Source organism: Schistocerca nitens, chromosome 4, assembly GCF_023898315.1.
Source record: "Schistocerca nitens isolate TAMUIC-IGC-003100 chromosome 4, iqSchNite1.1, whole genome shotgun sequence".
NCBI lineage: Eukaryota > Metazoa > Arthropoda > Insecta > Orthoptera > Acrididae > Schistocerca > Schistocerca nitens.
In genome coordinates this window covers 445646176-445665782 of record NC_064617.1, presented here as the reverse complement: position 1 = coordinate 445665782, position 19607 = coordinate 445646176, and the positions used below count along the sequence as shown (strand labels likewise).

Here is a 19607-nt window from a genome sequence, read left to right as displayed (position 1 = left end):
AAGTGTTGTAGCAAGTGTACTTTATGACTTTTCCAATTTAAGTTTTCATCAATATTACATTACATTTATCGTTTTTCATGGATCCCTTGGAGAGGAGTCTCTCAGATGTGGGAAGAGTCAAAGTTTTTTTTTTAAATTCAGATGCATGGATATTGTACAATTCTAATGCAGACAGAATTATGAGCTATAATCCCTGTGAAGATATGCATCGATGAAGTAGAAGGAGTTGGCCAACAGGAAGTTCTTTAATTCATTCTGAAACCAGTCTTTATCACTTACATGACCTTTGATATGCTCTGGTATGATATTAAATATATGAGTACCAATGAATTTGACTCCTTTTTGTACTAATGTTAAGCTTTTATAGTCCTTATACAGATTTTTTTTGGTTCTGGTATTATAATCATGTTTTGCACTATTTTGTGTAAAAAGAGACATGTTGGCAATGACAAAGGACATCAGTGAGTATATGTACGAGAAGTAATAGTTAGAATAGCAAGTTTCTTAAAGAAGTCTCAGCCTGATGAGCTAGGACTGACACCAGATATAATTCTAATGACTCATTTCTGAATTTTGAAAATGTTCTCTTTGTGAAAGGAGATTCCCCAAAAGATGATTCCGTAACTCATTAGTGAATGGAAGTAGGCCGAATAAACTAACTTCTTCATTTGTAAATCACCTACTTCTGCCATCATGCTTACTGCAAATGTAGCTGAACTAAGGCGTTTCATTAAGGCTAGAGTGTGAGTTTTCCAATTTAGGTTGTGGCCAGTTTATAACCCAAAAAATTTGACGCTGTCTGCAGCTTTAATTTCATTGTTTAAATACATTATACGCATAGGATCAGGTATTCTTTGTGCGGTACTAGACTGTATGTACTGGGTCTTGTCAAAATTCAGTGACAATCTATTTGCTGTGAACCACCCATTGATACTTAAAAATATTTCATTAGCTGATTTCTCAGTGAGATCATGGGTACTGTTTTTTATACCAATACTTGTAACATCTGCAAATAAGACAAAATTTGCATTTTGTGACACTGCATATGGAAGGTCATTAATATATAATAGGAACAACAAGGGATCTAAAATAGAGTCCTGGGGCAACTCTTGTCTGATGATTTCATAGTTTGAATGACTATTGTTATGTGGTAAGCCTGATAAAGACATACACTGTTTCCTATTAAAAAGATAGGATGAGAACCATGAGCCTGCTACTCCTGTTATCCCATAATATTTTAACTTCTGTATAAGGATATCATGATTACACACTCAAAAGCTTTAGCCAGATCACACAATATTCCAAGTGGTAATAACTTTTGATTTATTGATTCTAATATATCATCTGTAAAAGTGAATATAGCTTGATCAGTTGACAATCCTTTCCGAAATCCAAACTGATTGTGAATGAGAACATTTTTCTGTAATAAGTGTTTATAAAGTCTATTGTACATATCCCTTTCAAACACTTTTGAAAATATTGCGAATAATGAAATGGAGCGGAAGTTTTACACCGATGATTTGCCCCCTTTTTTGTGTAATGGTTTGACAATAGCATATTTAAGCCTCTCTGGAAAAGTACCACTGTGGAGGGATTCATTAAATAAGTAACTCAGTATGTCACAAAGTTCTGAGGAGCAACATTTAATTATGGTAGTGCTGATTTCATCATAACCACTGGAACATTTATTTTTAAGAGAGCTAAAAATATTAGAAATGTTTTTCACTGAGATACGATATAGTTGAATTTTGTCAAACTTCTGCGGAAATGCATTTTTTAAATATTTTAAGGTGTCTTCTGAGGAACTGTGCAAACAGTTGTCTGCTACTGAAAGGAAAAAGTTGTTGAAAGTGTCTGCAATTTTGGAAGTATCTCTAATCAACTCATTATTTACATTTAACATAATTTCCTCATTTGCCTGATTTGTTTTTCCTGTTTTCCTTTTTACTATGTTCCATATAGTTTTTAACTTGTTATTAGAGGCATTTATTTTTTCTTGAAAATAAATACATTTTGAGATTCTGATTACTTTGTTTAGAATTTTACAATATAATTTGTAAGTGATTTAGCTCTGTAGTCATCATTTTCCCTTGACATTAAGTGCAGTCTTCTTTTTGTTTTGCAAGATACTTTTATTTCGTTTGTAATCCAAGGTTTTGAAACATTTAATCTATTTGCTTTGATTACTTTCTTAGGGCAGCAGTTTTCAATGTGACCTATGACTATATTAGAGGAACAGTTATATTTTTCATTTATCCCAATGAATTGTATACATCTTTCCAGTCTGTATTCCTCAAACAGTTTTTTATACCTTCAATTCCTGTTTAATTAATTATTCATATAGTTTCCCACTTCCTGTTGTTAGTTGAATCGGACCCCACTATATTAAATGTAAGCAAGTGGGCATAGTGGTCTGAAAGGCCATTAAATATTGGATTTATACTATGATTTGCTAGTATGGTAGTATCTATGAAAATGTTATCGGTAGTAGTGATGCTGGTATCCATAACAGTGGTTGGAAACTGTACTAAGGGAATGAGATTACAAGAAGTCTTAAGAGACTATGGTATGGATCATGAGTGACTATCCTCCAGAAAATTTAAATAAAAATCTCCACTTAGTATGAGATCATTATTTTTAGAAGTTAAGAAATTTAATACTGCATCAAGCTGTTTAGTGAATAGCTAGAAATTACCAGTTGGAGCCCTGTATATTGCGACTATAATTAGTTTTCTTTTGTGTGTTTCTACTTGTGTGGCACACACTTCAAAATGCATACCTAATGCCTTATAACATACTTTCTGCACTGTTTATTATTTCTTGATGGTATACTTGGACAATAAATAATCAGATTTTTTTTAACATTACAAAACTGGATTAGCTGTGTTTTTACGAAGTATAATTCTAACCCGTTTGTGCAAAACTAGTCAGTAACTTTCATGAAAACTTCGTATACTATTTTATCTGTTGCTGCTTCTTCATTCAGTTTCACAACAATGCTTTATCATATACAAACAGGACTAAATTCTGCATCCTGATTCAAATAAAATGGTAGATAATTAATATGAAGCAAGAGCCAAATTCTCTTAATGTCCTAGTTTTGTAATCTTAGTTTTACTTGTCCTTTCTACACTCTGTTGTTACTTTAATCTGATTATGTAGACCTTGCAAGGGCATTCTTACGGATCATGGTCTACATATATTTCAACATTTTCTTTCTCAACACTTGTCATTTGGTACTGCAAAAAGATTCATGAATTCCAAAAGGTAAAGATTAATTTATTGCCATGTGTGCTTATTAAGCAGTTCTTTATCATGACGGTTGTGTCCATGGTCATTCATGGTATTTGCTTTTCCTTCAGTGGTTTTTCATTGAAATTTTGGAGTGTTCTTGGTAGCATGTCTCCCATTCACCCAATATTTTTTTGAGTTTGTATGTTGTCTTTTTAAAACAAACAGAAAGTACTACTCACCCTAATGTTTATATTTTATTTTTTCCTGTTACATTACTATGGACTTTCACTTGTTAATTTCAAAATTACTTTTATGATATTCTTTAATGATCACCAGCTATTGTATAGTTTCCACATACTTGCTAATTGCTTCTGTGTCAGATGTAACGAAAACTGTTTCAGCACAAGGATATATGACAACTGACCATTTTGACAATTATTTAATTTGTTCTGCAGGTTATGATATATATAGGCTAATGCAGTCTTTTGTGACTTAATAAAAGTGTTATTAAGACCAAACATGTTAACTTTATTTTGGAGTATCTTCAGTGGTCACTGTGACTTGTGATGATTGGTGGCTTCCTTCATTGATGAAACAATCATTATTTATTGTGACCATTCGTGTACTTGCAGCAATAGGTATTATTCCAAGTTTTTGGATTTTGATCTCTGCTGTTTGTTAAGTTACATGCAAGAATTCAGAAAAAAATATATATGCTGCATGTGCATGAATAGTCACAGTGCATATCCATTGTATTGTCTGTGTGTAAAGTCATTGATTATAAGCTGCAGTGACCACTGAAGATGCCTTAAAACATAGCAAAATGCATTTGGTCTTGAAATACTGTTATTACAGTTGAAAAAGACTGTATTGAACCTATAAATAACTTATATTGCTGTTACTGCAGAATAAGGGGTCATACATCAAAGAAGACAACAAGTGTATTAATTTGTTCTGTTGAGCAGTTGTTTAAAGCAAATTTAATGAATTAAATTTTATTTGTATTTTCTGTTTGTCAAAATTTATATATTTTTTTGATCTAAGCTGAAGCTGAAACAATTGAGTTCTAATTCTTTTGCAAATTTTTCAGGTGTTTTTGTCATGTTACTGATATTGTATGGATTCTCTGCAATTCCATTCACATATGTTTGTAGTTATCTGAGAGGAACAGTGTCTAGTGCATTTAACCTGATAGTGACTACCAATCTTATTGTGGGTAGGTACACTGTCAACATAACTTCATATGTGTATATAATGTAATTTTGTGTCGCGCTTGTATCTTTTTTGACACACTAATTTATAATTTTATAATATATTTCAGGTCTAATAGGATGTGTTGTAGTGTATCTCATGTCACTGAGTCCAAATTTTGATACTGAAAGAAAAATCATTGATACAGTGCTTCACATGATACCACACTACACATTGTCAAGCAGCATGAAGAAATATGCCACAATAACAGCAATGAGGATTAACTGTGTGGTCACTAAACAACCAGGCTGCGATGAAGGTAAAGATGACAATGACTTAATCATAAATAAAATTCATTGTAGAATTTTTTTGTTTCGGAAAATGGTTTTATATATTGATTTGTTGATTATTACCCGCAAAATCAGTTTCAAACAAGTTTAAATCAAGTACACACAGGATTTTTGTTGCTGCATGTTTACAGTTAGAACTGACCCTGTGTTTGTAGTATGTTTGGGAGGGGTCCTTAGGAGGGGGAGAGCTGGCCAGTCAGTTAGTGGCTTGTCAGTGGTGCTCACCATGTCTGAGGTTGACTGCACAATTCAGGGACCTAACGTTGTCAAGGACCATGTGTTTGCCTGGCTTAAAGAGTTTGTGGAAGGATGAGAATGAGTGAAAATCAGGATCGGAATCACCATCCTTGGACCGGCATTGCACACAAAAAGATTTACATGAAGACATTCTTGAAGATGATCAACAGGTTAGTGTAGACAAAATTGCAGAACAGGTTGGAGTAAGTTATGGGAGCTCTCAAGCAATCAACTTGAGTTCCCTAAAGTACTTGTCAGGTGGGTCCCTAGTGTTTTTACTGAAGATTAGAAATGGAGACATTTAAAGGTCTCTCAGAGGCTTACAGCAAGGTTTGTGAAAGAAAGTGATGCATTTTTGAGCTTGATCACCATCTACAATGAAACTAGAGTCCACCACTACACTTCAAAGTTGAAACAAGCCAGTATGGAGTGACAGAGGAAAGAGGACATATCTCCAGTGAAAGTCAGCACTCGACTGTAGGTCGCAAGGTTCTTTCAACAATTTTCTTTGGCCGTGAGATACTGTGCTCATTGATTTTTTGCATGAGCAATGGGCAATCAATGCTGCTTACTGCTGTGATCTGGTTAACATGATGAAGGGTGCATCTCCAAAACAACTCCAGGCCCATACTGCAATTCTGATGATCTCAAAACTTGAAGAAATATGCTGGACTAAACTTGATCATCCTTTTATTTAATTAATTAATTCATTTATTTCATCTTCAAGCATTTTGCGGGCTATTGATTTTAATAGTTTGTACAAATTGAATAATACATAATGGTACAGGTAATAATAAAGAAAACAGTTAAATCATGTAAATTTGCATCCAAATGCACAATGAGAGTAAGTTTAAATTTGAGATATTCCATTTCACAATCAAAAAATTCATCTATAGCATTGAAAGCTTTCCTTTTAAGACAATTTTGTAGAACGTTTCTAAAGGTTTTTAATTAGGTAATGTGTATTTCTGCGGCAGTGCACTGAACAGTTTTACTCCAAGGTGTGTATAGTTGTTGTCAGTCTTGTGTAATCTTTTAAGGGGTTAGTCAGTCTTTTCTTTGTGACATGTATTGTGACAATGAAATGATTGCCTTGGTTTTCTTTTGTGTAGACTAGCCAATTAAGTGTAAGTAATGATGGGACTGTCATGACACTCAGCTTATTGAAAAGTTGCTTACAAGATACATTCTTTTTGAATATAACAGCTAAACATGTGATAAAATTTTTCTTCCACATGAAAACTCATTGTCCCCAGTGGAACTGCCCCAAAGCTGTATGCAGTACATTGTGTGTCTATGAAAAAATGTGTAATAAGCACTGAGCGTCATTTTTTTCACTCACAGATGCTCTAGGTTTGTGTAATATATAGATGTCTCTTGATAATTTAGTGCATATAGAATCTGTGTGGGGGTTCAAAGTTAAGTTGGAATCCAAATTTGACTGACACACTGTTATTGTTGATATTTCACAAATTAAAAAATTACATATTTGGTTTTATTTTGATTTACAGTTAATTCATAGTCTTTAAACTTGTTACTAGAAATTCTTAGGTTGGCTTTGGTTTGTCTGTTTAGATACTCTGTGTCATTTCCAGTTGCAACGAAAGTGGTATCATCAGTGTACAGAACTGATCTACATGGCATGGGACTAGGTAGGTCATTAATGTAGATTATAAACAATAAGGGTCCCACTACGGAACCTTGAGGCATGCCTCTCGAAACATCTAGGAATCCAGAGCTCACACCATTAAGTGTTCCTCCTGTTTCCTATTGTCAAGATACGATTCTCTAACTGTGAGTTCTGTATCTTGAATGCTATGGCACCTCAGTTTATCTATTAGAATCTGATGACACACAATCAGATGCCTTGGTTAGGTTAATCAGTAGGGCATCAACAGATGATTTTGCTTCAGAGGTGCTGAGTATTGTTGAAACAACATTTTCAACCGCTTTCAGTGTAGACGACTTTTCCTAGAAGCCATACTGAGTGTTTGTCAATGTTCCATTACAGGTGAAATGTTTGTAAATTTGTTGGTACATGCAATGTTCAACTATTTTCGAAAGTATTGGTACAAGAGAAATAGGATGATAGTCGTCAACACATGGCTTGTCCCCTTTTTTTATCTAGAGAGACAGCTACTGTCACCTTTAAACAGTCTGGAAAATAATAACTCCTAAAAATCCAATTTATTAGTACACAGAGTGATTGTAGTATAATATCTGCTATCTTTTTAATAGCAGAATTTGATAGGCCATGCAAGTCTTCTGATTTAGAATTGATGAATTTTACTGTAGCTACTGCAATATCAGTAACAGCAACTTGTGCCCACTTGAATGAGGATTTTGCGGGTTTGTTGTGTGATATCAATAACTTTGTATTTTCTAAATGTTTATTAACGCCTGATTTTAAGTTGACAGTTTGTTGAGCTGGGTATCCTTTGCTGCCAGAATTAATAAAGAAGTTGTTCATAACATTGTGTTTGATACTGCTAGTGTCACAAGTGGCTCTATTAGTATTACCCAATTGTGCTTTGATGATTCTCTAAGCAGCCTTACATTTGTTTTCTGATTGCTAAATATAGTTATCATTTCCTATTTCTTTCTGTTGTTTAATTTATGATCTGTACCTTTCCCTTAGTTGAAGCTATTGAAGTCTATCTTCTTCACTGTTCTTTGATATAAAGATAGATGACCTGTGCTCCTAATTTTTTGAGGTCAGGTGTAAACTATTGATACAAACTTCTACAATTAATTTTGCTTGGTTTCGCCTTGCATCATTTTAATTCTTTAGGACAACACTTATTAAAGATATTAGAAAAAGGATTAACAAAGTTGTCAAAAGCTTTAACAACATTTGTAAAGTGAAACAGGAAGTTTGAACATTCTGTCATACACAGTTACGATATGAGAGCATTGATATAAGAATAATTAACAATTCTAATGTACTTGGGTTGTTTTCATTGCTCTGTGGGATTTTTTGTCAGCAATTTTAACCATATCCCTTCATTATTTGATAGATAGTTGGTATTAAAAAGCTCTATTTCATATATATTTCTTTCTACATATGTTATAACATTGTCTGGACATGATAGATACCTCGTTGGGTTGTTATTGCACAAAACATATTGTGGAACCTGAGGACATTATGCTTGTGTAAGTGCTTTGTTGTTGTCCCCAAGTGTCAGTGTTAATAACCCCAAAGATTAAAATTTTATATTGGGTGTATTTCTGCAATCGGGAGATTGTTCTACCTAGTACTTCCGTGAAGACATCGACATTGCTGTCAGGGGTACAGTATGCAGACACTACAATTAGTTTGGGATCTGGCAATAGTATAGAAGCTGCTGCAAATATATTTCCAGTGCAGAAATTACTGATTTCAGGATTAGTGCATTTTGCCGAAAGATCATAGCTGACACACATCAAAATACCCCCCAGTTGTTCAGACTTCTCCAAAAACTTCATACTAAACAGTAGCCCTTTGGCTCACACAAATATAATTGATTCTCATTTAGCCATTGTTCAGTAGGATATATAAGAGCATTTTTACTTTCTCATAGTAGGAGGAACAGTAAAATCACCTGCCTTATTTTTTAAAGCTGTGATGTTGACTTGCAAAAATACCACAGACTTGTTATAAGATAGGAGGTCTGTCCTGTCTGAATGTAATTAACTTTATACTTTGTCAAAACAGTCCATCTCCTTACCTAAACTAGAAAAGGATTGTGGTGAGATTGTTGATCCCATCCTAATGTTATTTTCTGTGCATTTAGTACATGAGGCGTGTTTACTATTGTACAATGCACTTTCCTGGATACTAGAAGTAGTGTGCTTTTGTCTTTGCATGTCTTCATTATCCAGCCATGTGGCAACATTACTGACATTGGCATCATTACAGCTTAACTTAAGGTCAGCACATTTTTGTTTACCACATTCTTGGTTGATTTTGTATATGTATGTTTCTTGGAATGAGTCAAACTATCATGTGGAAATTTTGTTGTGTTCAGTTCTCTTTTTGCTTCATAGCAGTTGCCCACTAAATTTGCACTACTTACAAACATTTCTTTTTTTGTTTTCCACTTTCTTGCTGTTTCCATTGCATATTTTAAAGGTGTTACTGCCCTTACCATTTCCTAACAGTTTGAGAGCAATTCGTTCACTTGTTGACTTTTCATGGTTCATTTCAGTTAGTGCTTCATAGCAGTTGTTGTTCAAGAAATTCATGCTGTTTTCACACTTGTTTTGGTTTTCCACTTTCTGAGGACATAGCATTTTCTTGATTTAATTTCATCATACTTTGCTTCAACATCAGCTCACTATTTTCAGATGCATGTTTATTTACATCCATTACAGCACACTGATCACAAGTTGCAAAGTAGAAATACTTTTGTTTAGGTCTGATGTTTCACCTTTACATTCTACACATGCTTCCTTTTTACCAGCAAAATTTGCTCTTTGTTGAGGAGGAGCAGCACTATAATACAGGGTGTAGCAAAAAGAATAATCCAATTTGGCGTATCTATATTTCTGAAACTAATAAAAAATATACAGTGAATTTCATTTTTTGATGAATGGGAAACTCAAAATGGTTTTTTTTTTTCTTTCATACCCTTTTCATAGGTGTTCAGTATGGCCCCCTTAAGATGCACGGCATATGTCAATGCGATACTCAGATTTATCCCACACTGCAGCGAGCATGTCGAGTTACAGCTTCCACAGTGTTATGCGATGTCTCAGTTCATTCATTGTTGTTGGTAACGGAGGCACATAAACAGTGTCTTTTGTAAACCCCCATAAGAAATAATCACGTAGTGTAAGTTCCAGTGACCTTGGAGGCCAATAATGTAAGGCCGAATCATTTGGTCTAGTGTGACAGATCCATCGTTCAGTAATCCTTTGATTAAAAATTCTCACACTTCCAGATGCCAGTGTGGAGGTGCCCCATCCTGTTGGTAAATAAAGTCGTTTGAAGCAGCCTCCAACTGTGAGAAAAGAATGTTGTCAAGCATATCGAGATATGTGCTTTCTGTAACACTGTTCTAGCCAAAGAAAAATGGACCCTACACCTTTTCATGTGCAACTGCACAAAACGCATCATATTTTGGAGAGTCGCTCTCATGTTGTAAACTGCATCATATTTTCCCATACCACATATTCTCACATTATGATGGTTCACCCTTCCATTTAAATGAGATGTTGCCTCATCATGAAACACTAAGTCTAAAAGGAAACTGTCATCCTCCATCTTGCCAAAAATGAAATAACAGAACTTCACATGTTGTTGTTTGTCACCTTCATGAAGAGCTTGCAGTAGCTGAATTTTGCATTGTTTCATGTGTAAATGTCAACGTGACACATGACAGACATACCTTGGGGGCATGTTGAGCTTTCAAGCTGCATGGGGAACGGATTTCTGTGGACTCCTTGTGAAACCATGGCAGTTGCATTGGTCATCTGTGTCAGACACTCAGGGACAGCTCGGCGATTTGCCTTTACACAAACAACCTGTTTCTTGGAAATGTGCATGCCATTGTCTAATGCTCTGTACTGTAGGAGGATCCACACCATACCTAGCATGAAAGTCATGCTGAACAGTTATTACTGACCGCACTGCGTAAAATGTTGAACAGACAATGCTTTCTGTTGTCCTGACACTATTTTTACTAGAACTGAAGTGGACATATAATGCTGCAACCTAGTGGGAACCACGTAAAACTCGAGAGTTTGCTCTTTCAAACAGTACATCTTTCACACACACATCTCAAATAACATAATAGTTATGATTTTTTGAAATTGAATGATTCTTTTTGATACAGTCTGTATTTCACACTGTCTGCCATCTTTGCCATTCTCCCTATAGCCCGGACCTATTGCACTGTGATTTTAATTTGTTTGGACTGCTGAAAGAAGCTCTAGCGGTGCAACGATTTGAAGATGATGAGGGCATGGAGGGATTCTTGTTCAGTTGACAACCAGCTTCCTTCTACAATACTGGGATAAAAAAGCCTTCCTCCTTGCTGGAAAAAATCTTTTTCTAAATCCAGAAAATGTATCGAAAATATATTACAGTTTCTTTTTATTTATCAATAAATAATTTCAAAAATAGTTAAAGTCCCATTTCTGTTTGATTTACCCTCATAATTAAGAATTAAAAACATTGACTGTGAATAACCTATTGCATTTTAGTTGCCAACAAACTTTTACTTATGAGTCCATTATCAAACAACAATTATCACCATCAAAGACAGAATCATACAAAAATTTAAAGAATAAACAACAAAAAAGCCATCATTTTAACTATGACAACAGCGTATTACTACAGAATAAGAATGATTAACGATCAACTTATTGATTTCCCCTCGGTTATGACATGTTTTCAGGTTTGCATCATATTATTTCATGACTAAATTAAAAACAGGCTTGCTAAAGTATAATAACTGATTATGAGGCCAGTTTGATAATTAACACAGATCAGTAGTCCCCTAACTGTATGGTCGTCCTAACCCCCAAAATAAAGGCTATTCTTTCTACTCTGTTTGTTTTCTTTTAGTCACATCCCACAAACTTGCAAGACGACTAGATCCTGTCATTAAAATGAAATTCAAACCTGACCATCAAATGTTAAGTCATTTGACATAATGAATCATGGAAACCTCACCTATTTCACATCAAACTTAGTGTGAATATTTAGGTGTGAGCCGATTGTTTTCCAAGTTATCCACAGGTCAACGTGTAACTATCCTGACAATAATAAATTTTCAGAATCAATATTAAGTGGGTGACATTTGGCTAGCCAAGTAGGTGTGCTTACCACAAAATTATTAATATTTGAGATGAGACTATTAATTAGTATCGTGACCTGATATTATTAACAGTCTGTGCCCACTTTGGACTGAAATTTTCATGAGTGATTTTGGGGTCCACTTCTTAAATACATAATGTTCAACTGCAGACGTTAAGCTGTGGGGAGGATGCATGACTATTAATAATTTTTGCTCTAGTAATTAATAATATAACTCTAAGATGATATTTCTATGAACAGCTACATATTCTTAGGATAAGTGACAAGTAGTATCCAGCTCAAATTACCAGTTGTCCTGCATGAGTAATAGCATTTCAGTATCAGTGCCTCATATAACTTTCTTTTCAGTGAACCTAACTTCATTGGCATTAATTTGTTCCATATTATTTTATTAATTTTATTACAAGTTTTCATTTCTATGTATCCAGGAGCTTGGGCATACAGTCTCAGGGTGCAAAACACAAAGGTTCCCCCCCCAGCCCCCCCAGCCCCCCCACCCCTGCGTCATGTGTGAACAAAATGTTTTCCCGCAAATAATTGCTGTGTGGAATACAAAATGAAACAATTGAGCGTTTTTTCAAAACTCAGTAAATGCTCATTTGTTCAAAATGTAGATTTTTGTAGTTACAAATTAAGCTTGTAGCCATGCACGTTCTATTGAAATGATTTTGTCAAAAGCTGATATTTGTCATTGTTATAGGGTGTTGAAAACTGAATTTTTGCAAAACTGAATAGTTCCTCTCAGCCAGTTGAAGCAAAAGCTTCAATGGGTGGTTTGCACAACAAATGCAATGTTTGCTGTGTTTATCATTGCCATTGGTCTGCTTTGTATCAACACTACTAGTACTGTAGCAGTGTAGCACTCATCGACTAAGCAGTTCAGCTACGCTCCATAGCCTCATGCTGTGCTCAGTGTTGGATACCTCCATTAATTCCCCCTTTTGTCACAAGCAGCCAATATTGTGACAATATGTGGGGCATCAAATGTGGTAAACATCGTAGGCCTTTTGCTGCCTTGCACTCAGAGGGTTCCTTGCAAGATGTCTTTCAAAATGCTGTTTAGCAAATGGTGGGGTATGAAAGGTTTAAGAAGAAGGTATTGTTATCGGTGTTGGATACTTATAGTGGAAATTCTGTAGAGTAGAGTGTGAGACAAGGACATCCAGAAACTCTAGCCAGGAAGTAAGGAAAACAGCTGTCTTGGAAAAGTACAACATGATCACCAAGAAAAGAAGAAGTATATCTTAAAAATTATAAGGAATTTTAACATGCCAGAAGGAGCAGATTAATTTTATAAGAACAGTGTTGAAAGTGAGCAATAGATTTCCACTTGAGTATTGTTGTTGCTAGTATTTTGTGTTTTATTTCAATAGCGTTTGTTGCTACTTTGCATTTCTGCTTATGAAATGTTTATGGAAAAGTATGTTACTAAACTGTTATTGCAGTAGGTTATTGTATTTCTTTGCAAAATAGGCAGTGAAGTAGATAAACACACACACAAAATATTTTTAACTTCAATCAAATATGTGGAAACTTTGTCCCTCCATTCTGAAATAACAATGAAAAGCCTAGAAAAGTCACACACACAATCAGAATCCTGCCTGCAAAATCTGTGTAAATCTTAAATTATCTTGTTTTGCACTATAAGAATTTTGATTTGGTATTTTAAAAATGCACTTCTTCAAAAATTCAGTTTTTTGTCTGTAGCCAGTTTTGGAAAGAAGGAAAAAAAAAACTCTCCTCAATTTCATAAATGTTTAGGGATCAGACAATTAATATTTTTAGGTTTCTAAATAATGGATAACATGGTTCTTTATGATGTATGGTGCACATATTCCAAATGATTTCTTTCTGCATCTTTAGTAGGCACAACATGTCGACAGTCATACCCCACCCCACACTCAAAAAAGGGGGGGGGGGGGGGGAGAGAGAGAGAGAGAGAGAGAGAGAGAGAGAGAGAGAGAGAGAGAGAGAGAACCATACCTAATAACAGATTCAACATGTATGTGCTACTTTTTTGTGTGACTGTAACAGTTGCAGTTGATAATATTTGCGTAGCAAATGTAAATCTGTGCAATTTATTTGCTAGGTACTTTGTGTATCTGCCACTCCAAATTTTTATTAAGATTTAATCCTGAGATTTGACTGAGTCAGTTTGTTTTGCATCTTGGTTGTTGTGAATAATTGTAATCCACTCACATTTATACTGATCGGTTTGAGCTTCATCATGTGGGTCTTGAACATGGTTAGATTCAACCCATTTATCTGAAACCAAGTTTCTACGGTAGTAAAGATACTAAATGATTCCCAATTGTTCCATGCATCCTGATTTTCAACGAACATAGAAGTGAGACGGCACTGAAGTTTCCAACCACATAGATATATTTTGCTGCTGTAACTACAACCATTATTAATTGCCACTTTGAGCTCATTGAACTCATAATCAAGAAATGTTCTCAGCTGTAATCAGCAAAATACTAAGCCAATATAATATGACAAAAATGTTGCACAAAACTATGAAGAAACAAAGAATATAGAATTTATTACAAGAAAGCATTTGATTAATATTTATACATTCAGGTTATGTAGACAGTGAAAGATGCATGAGCTGGAAACAAAGAATCAAAAACTTAATTATGTAACTTTATATTGTGTGGCGATAATTACAACTTCATGACAATCTCTTGTGTGTTATGCCACCAACACCACTTGGTTTCACATAGTGTTGTAAATGACAGATTGCTTCTGAATTATACTTAAGAAACTACTTATAGAAATATGTATGATGTGTTTGAAAATGTTTTCCTTTGTGTTTTGTGTTTCAGATATGTCATATTTTGCAACAGTACTACCCAAAGAATTCACCTTGACAGAGGATATAATGTTCTTTGTAATTGATGGCTTGGTCTTCTTTTTCATCTTGCTGCTGATAGAATATGGTTTGACTAAGAAAATATATGCATTAATTGAAAAACTTGTCTTTAGCGAGACGATAGTAAGAGGGTCTTTAGATGATGATGTGAAAGAAGAAGAACTTAGAGTAAAAATGCAGTTGCAAGGTAAAGTAATACTTACTCTGATAATTCATTAATTCAGTTATCCATTCATCATACATCTATTTATACATCTTGTTCTGTAGATCGCATGGTACATTCCATGAATGTCTGGGATGTGTAAGGAAATCAAGGGTGTATATTTTATTTAAGGCTATTAAGTAATATGACCGAATTTTGTGAATGATTATAGTATTGTAGTGCTAATTTTAATTATATTAGGACCTAATATAAAAATTCCTGTGGAAATGTTCTTCAGTGAAGTAGAAAGAATTGCCATACTATGTTTTATTATTCAGACTTGAACTCCACTTTAACTTCCACAAGACATTCAGTATGCTCCGACAGGTTGCTGAATACACATGCACCAGTATAGTTCTCTCATGTCAGTTATAATTTTAAACCCTTAAAGTCTTGTTTCAGCACACACCTTCTTCTGTCATGCAGTTGATAGAAAAAGCATGAATCTGCTATGTAAGTATCCCAAAATATTTTAATTTTTGTATGCTGATATCATGCTCCACACAATCAAAAGCCTCTGGTGAGCATATTTCCACTTACAGTTATTTCCGGTTTGTTGCTCTAAAGAAACAAACTATTGTGTGATCGGTGTAAAACAAAATATGGGACTGTAGATAGAGTGATGCTGAATGAAACCCAGTTTGGCATAAAAAGAGAAATGCCCAAAACCTTCAATGACTACTGTTGCAGAATATTGTTAAATGACCTTTCACAAAACCCAAAGAAATTCTGGTCATATGTAAAGGCTGTTAGTGGCACCATCGTTAGCTTCCAGTCTCTAGCAAATGAGACAGGAATCGAAATTGAGGGTAGCGGAGCAGAAGTTGAAATTCTAGACTCGGTTTTCTAATGTTCCTTTACAAAGGAAAGCACGGGAGAATCACCCCAATTTAATCCCCGTACCAGTAAAAAGATGAATGAAATAAGTATTAGTGTCTGTGGTGTTGAGAAACTGCTGAAATCTTTAAAACTGAACAAAGCTCCAGGACCCAGTGGTATCTCTGTCAGATTCTGTATTGAATTTGCAGCTTAGTTAACCCCTCTTTTCACTGTAATCTATTATAGAGCCCTCAAACAACAAATCATGTCAAGTAGTTGAAAGGAAGCACAGGTCACACACAATTGAAAGAATGGTGGTAGAAGTGATCCACAGTATTACTGTACATTATCCTTCGCACCGATTTGTTGTAGAATCTTAGCACATATCCTGAGCTCAAACATAATGGGATACCTCCAACAAAATCACCTCCTCCATACTGATAAAAATGGGTTCCGAAAATATTGATCATGTGAAACCCAATTCTCACTTTTATGACATTCTGAAAGCTTTGGATCAAGGTAGTCAGGTAGATGGGTTATTTCCTTATTTCTGAAATGCATTTCACTCAGTACCAAATCTGCACTTATTAGAAAAACACGATCATGTGGTGTACCAAACAAAATTTGTGGCTGGGCTGAGGATTTTTTGGTAGGGAGGATACTGCATGTTATCTTGGATGGTTACTCATCATCAGATGAAGAAGTAGCTTCAGGCGTGCTGCAAGGAAGTGTGTTTGGACATTTACTGTTCATGTTTAAGATTAATGACCTTGCAGACAATATTAATAATAACCTCAGACTTTTGCAGATGATGCAGTTACCTATAAAATGAAGTAATGTCTGAAAAGAAGCTTCATAAATATTCAGCCAAATCTTGATAAGATTTCATGGTGGTGCAAAGATTGACAACTTGCTTTAAATGTTCAGAAATGTAAAGTAAAATTGTGGACTTCACAAAACAAAATAATATAACGTCGTATGGACTATAACATCAGTGAGTCACAGCTGGAATTGGCAAACTCATACAAATACGTGCATGAAACACTTTGTAGAGACAGAAAAGGAATGATCACATAGACTCAGTTATGGGTAAAGAAGGTAGTAGACTTCACTTCATTGGTAGAAACTGGGGAGGTGCAATCGGTCTACAAAGGAGATTGCTTACAAATCACTTGTGTGGCCCATTCTACAATATTGTTAAAGTGTGTGGGACCCATACCAAATAGGACTAACAGAGGATGAGAGAGAAAGACAGCATGAATGGTCACAGGTTTGTTTGACCCATGGGAGAGTGTCACAGAGATGCTGAAGAAACTGAACTGGCAGACTCTTGAAGATAGAAAGTCTACAAAGAAAGTATCAAGAACTCGCTTTCAATGATGACTATGAATATACTACAACCCCCTCCTTATCTTTCACATAGGGACTGCGAGGACAAGATTAGAATAATTGTGACACACACAGAGGCATTCAGTCAATCATTCCTCCCCTGCTCCATATTTGAATGGGATGGGAAGAAACTGTAATAAGTGGTACAGAGGGACATACCCTGTGCCATGCACTTCATGGTGGTTTGCAGAGTTACATGTAGATTTAGATGTAGATATCGTGTATCAAGTATCAAGGTAAATATAGTCTATTCAGTTCAGAGACGCTTTTAAAATGCAAACTATTGGCTACTGAGTATTTTTCTGTTTTAAGTATTTGTGTTGTAAATAGTAATCTTACAAACATTTTGGAAATTCTGACAGTGATTGGGTAGTTGTGTACTTTTTACTGTTTTATCACCATCTTTTTTGTAAAGTTACTTGACTGCCGCATATTTAAGTCTGTTTAAGAAAACACCACTATCAAATAGAAAAAAAGATAGCTTGTTATGTATGTAATTTTTTTTCAAAGGCATAGCTTTTCGGATTAGCCTGTGGCTGTATTAGGTAGTATAGTATATCACATCTCTCCTTTACAGCACATTTGCTTGTAGCTTTCCAGTCTACATTTCACAACTTCTTTTAGGAGTCATCAATCCTTTGTGGATTATTACTTACTATTATTTATGTAGTGCACCATGCTAGCAGATATCAGAGGTTTAATGACAGGGTCTTGGAGACTAGTAGCTAAAGGTTTTACGCTTTGACTTTACAGTGTGTGTAAAAATGTTATTAGTAGTAATGCTGTGGGTTCTCATAGCTCTTTTACAAATTATGAGGTGAAATAGATTATATGAAATTGTAAGAGATTTTGTATAGCTCTATAATGGATATGCTGTAATAATAGAGGGAAACATTCCACGTGGGAAAATATATCTAAAAACAAAGATGTGACTTACCAAAGGAAAGCGTTGGTATGTTGATAGAGACACACACACACACACACACACACACACACACACACACACACACACACACACACACACACACACACACACACACATATATATATATATATATATATATATATATATATATATATATATATATATATATATATATATATATGTCCAAACTGAACAATCCATTGCCCTCACCCACCTAATCCTTCATCTACACATCAACTCAGCCAATGAACACACCCGTCAACTCCTATCCTTAATAAAAGTCCTCAATCTTTCCTCTCCCACATCCACACCGGCTGTTCAGAGCATCCTCCTACAGGCCAACTGCAAATTAGAACAGCATGCCACCCTTCACCTCAAAAAACTATCCAATCTCCTGGTTTCCCACCTCCGGAAAGGCAACTCACTCACCCTTCACAACCTTTCCAGCAAACCTCAACCTCCTCTCATTGCACACAAACCCAGTCTCTCCCATCTACTCAACCTCCCACTTCCAGCTCCACTCCCTCCAAAACCTCAAAATTCCAATCAACACAATCTGGAACCACAACACCCTAATTAAAAAAAGTCTTTAAATATGTCTGCTTGTGTCTGTATATGTGTGGATGGATATGTGTGTGTGTGTGCGCGCGAGTGTATACCCGTCCTTTTTTCCCCCTAAGGTAAGTCTTTCCGCTCCCGGGATTGGAATGACTCCTTACCCTCTCCCTTAAAACCCACATCCTTTCGTCTTTCCATCTCGTTCCCTCTTTCCTGATGAAGCAACCGTGGGTTGCGAAAGCTTGAATTTTGTGTGTGTGTGTTTGTGTTTATTTGTGTGTGTATCAACATACCAACGCTTTCGTTTGGTCAGTCACATCATCTTTGTTTTTAGATATATGCTGTAATAATATTGAAATAAAATCTCCACTTAGCATTACCTCATTCTACTTAGAAGTTAAAAAAAAAGTTTATAGGGAAAAACTTGTTTCATGAATAGCTCTGGAGAACCTTTGGAAATATGTAATTTATCACCTACTGCTGCCTGTCTGCTTGATTCGTGTTTTTACAACCCTGTTAATGTGTTCTTGGAACAATAGCTGTGCACATGCTGTTTTTACAATGAACTTAGTAACTTATAACTTATAATGTAGGTGTTTTTTGGAAAGAGGGTTTGGTGGCGGGGGAGGGGGGGGGGGGAAGCCTTCACTGAAACAAAGAAGATGATGAAGAGCATAAGTAGTGAAGTGGAGAAAATCACTGTACTCATATGGTGCTTTCAGTTTTTGGAACAGCCTCATATATCTGTCTTTAAGTTAAACCTAATATTCTAAACCCATTGAGGTTCATAAGTGGAAGTACTTGGACATATTAACAGGTCATAAGAAGTCCTAGCAGTTTGTGGTAAATGAAACTGGGACATCTCACTCATCGCCACAGAAGTAAGTGCTTCACACTTAAAGGATTGGAATAGGCTGATGGTACGCCATGCTTGTTAGCAAAGACAATTAAAAGGAGGATAAGGCAAGGACAAACTCATGTTAGATTGACTCCTAAAGCTCACCATATCACCATTTACAAAGACAACA

At 35.3% G+C, this 19607-nt stretch overlaps 1 protein-coding gene across 2 annotated transcripts in view; it reads left to right on the top strand.

The window, feature by feature from the left end:
* LOC126253711 (phospholipid-transporting ATPase ABCA1-like) overlaps window positions 1-19607 on the top strand; it is a 466051-nt gene that overhangs the window by 387631 nt on the left and 58813 nt on the right. For both annotated transcript variants that reach the window (XM_049955246.1, XM_049955245.1), the window contains exons 19-21: window positions 4325-4450; window positions 4556-4744; window positions 14640-14873. In XM_049955246.1, the coding sequence (XP_049811203.1) occupies window positions 4325-4450; window positions 4556-4744; window positions 14640-14873 (549 nt within the window). The remainder of the gene's footprint in view (window positions 1-4324; window positions 4451-4555; window positions 4745-14639; window positions 14874-19607) is intronic.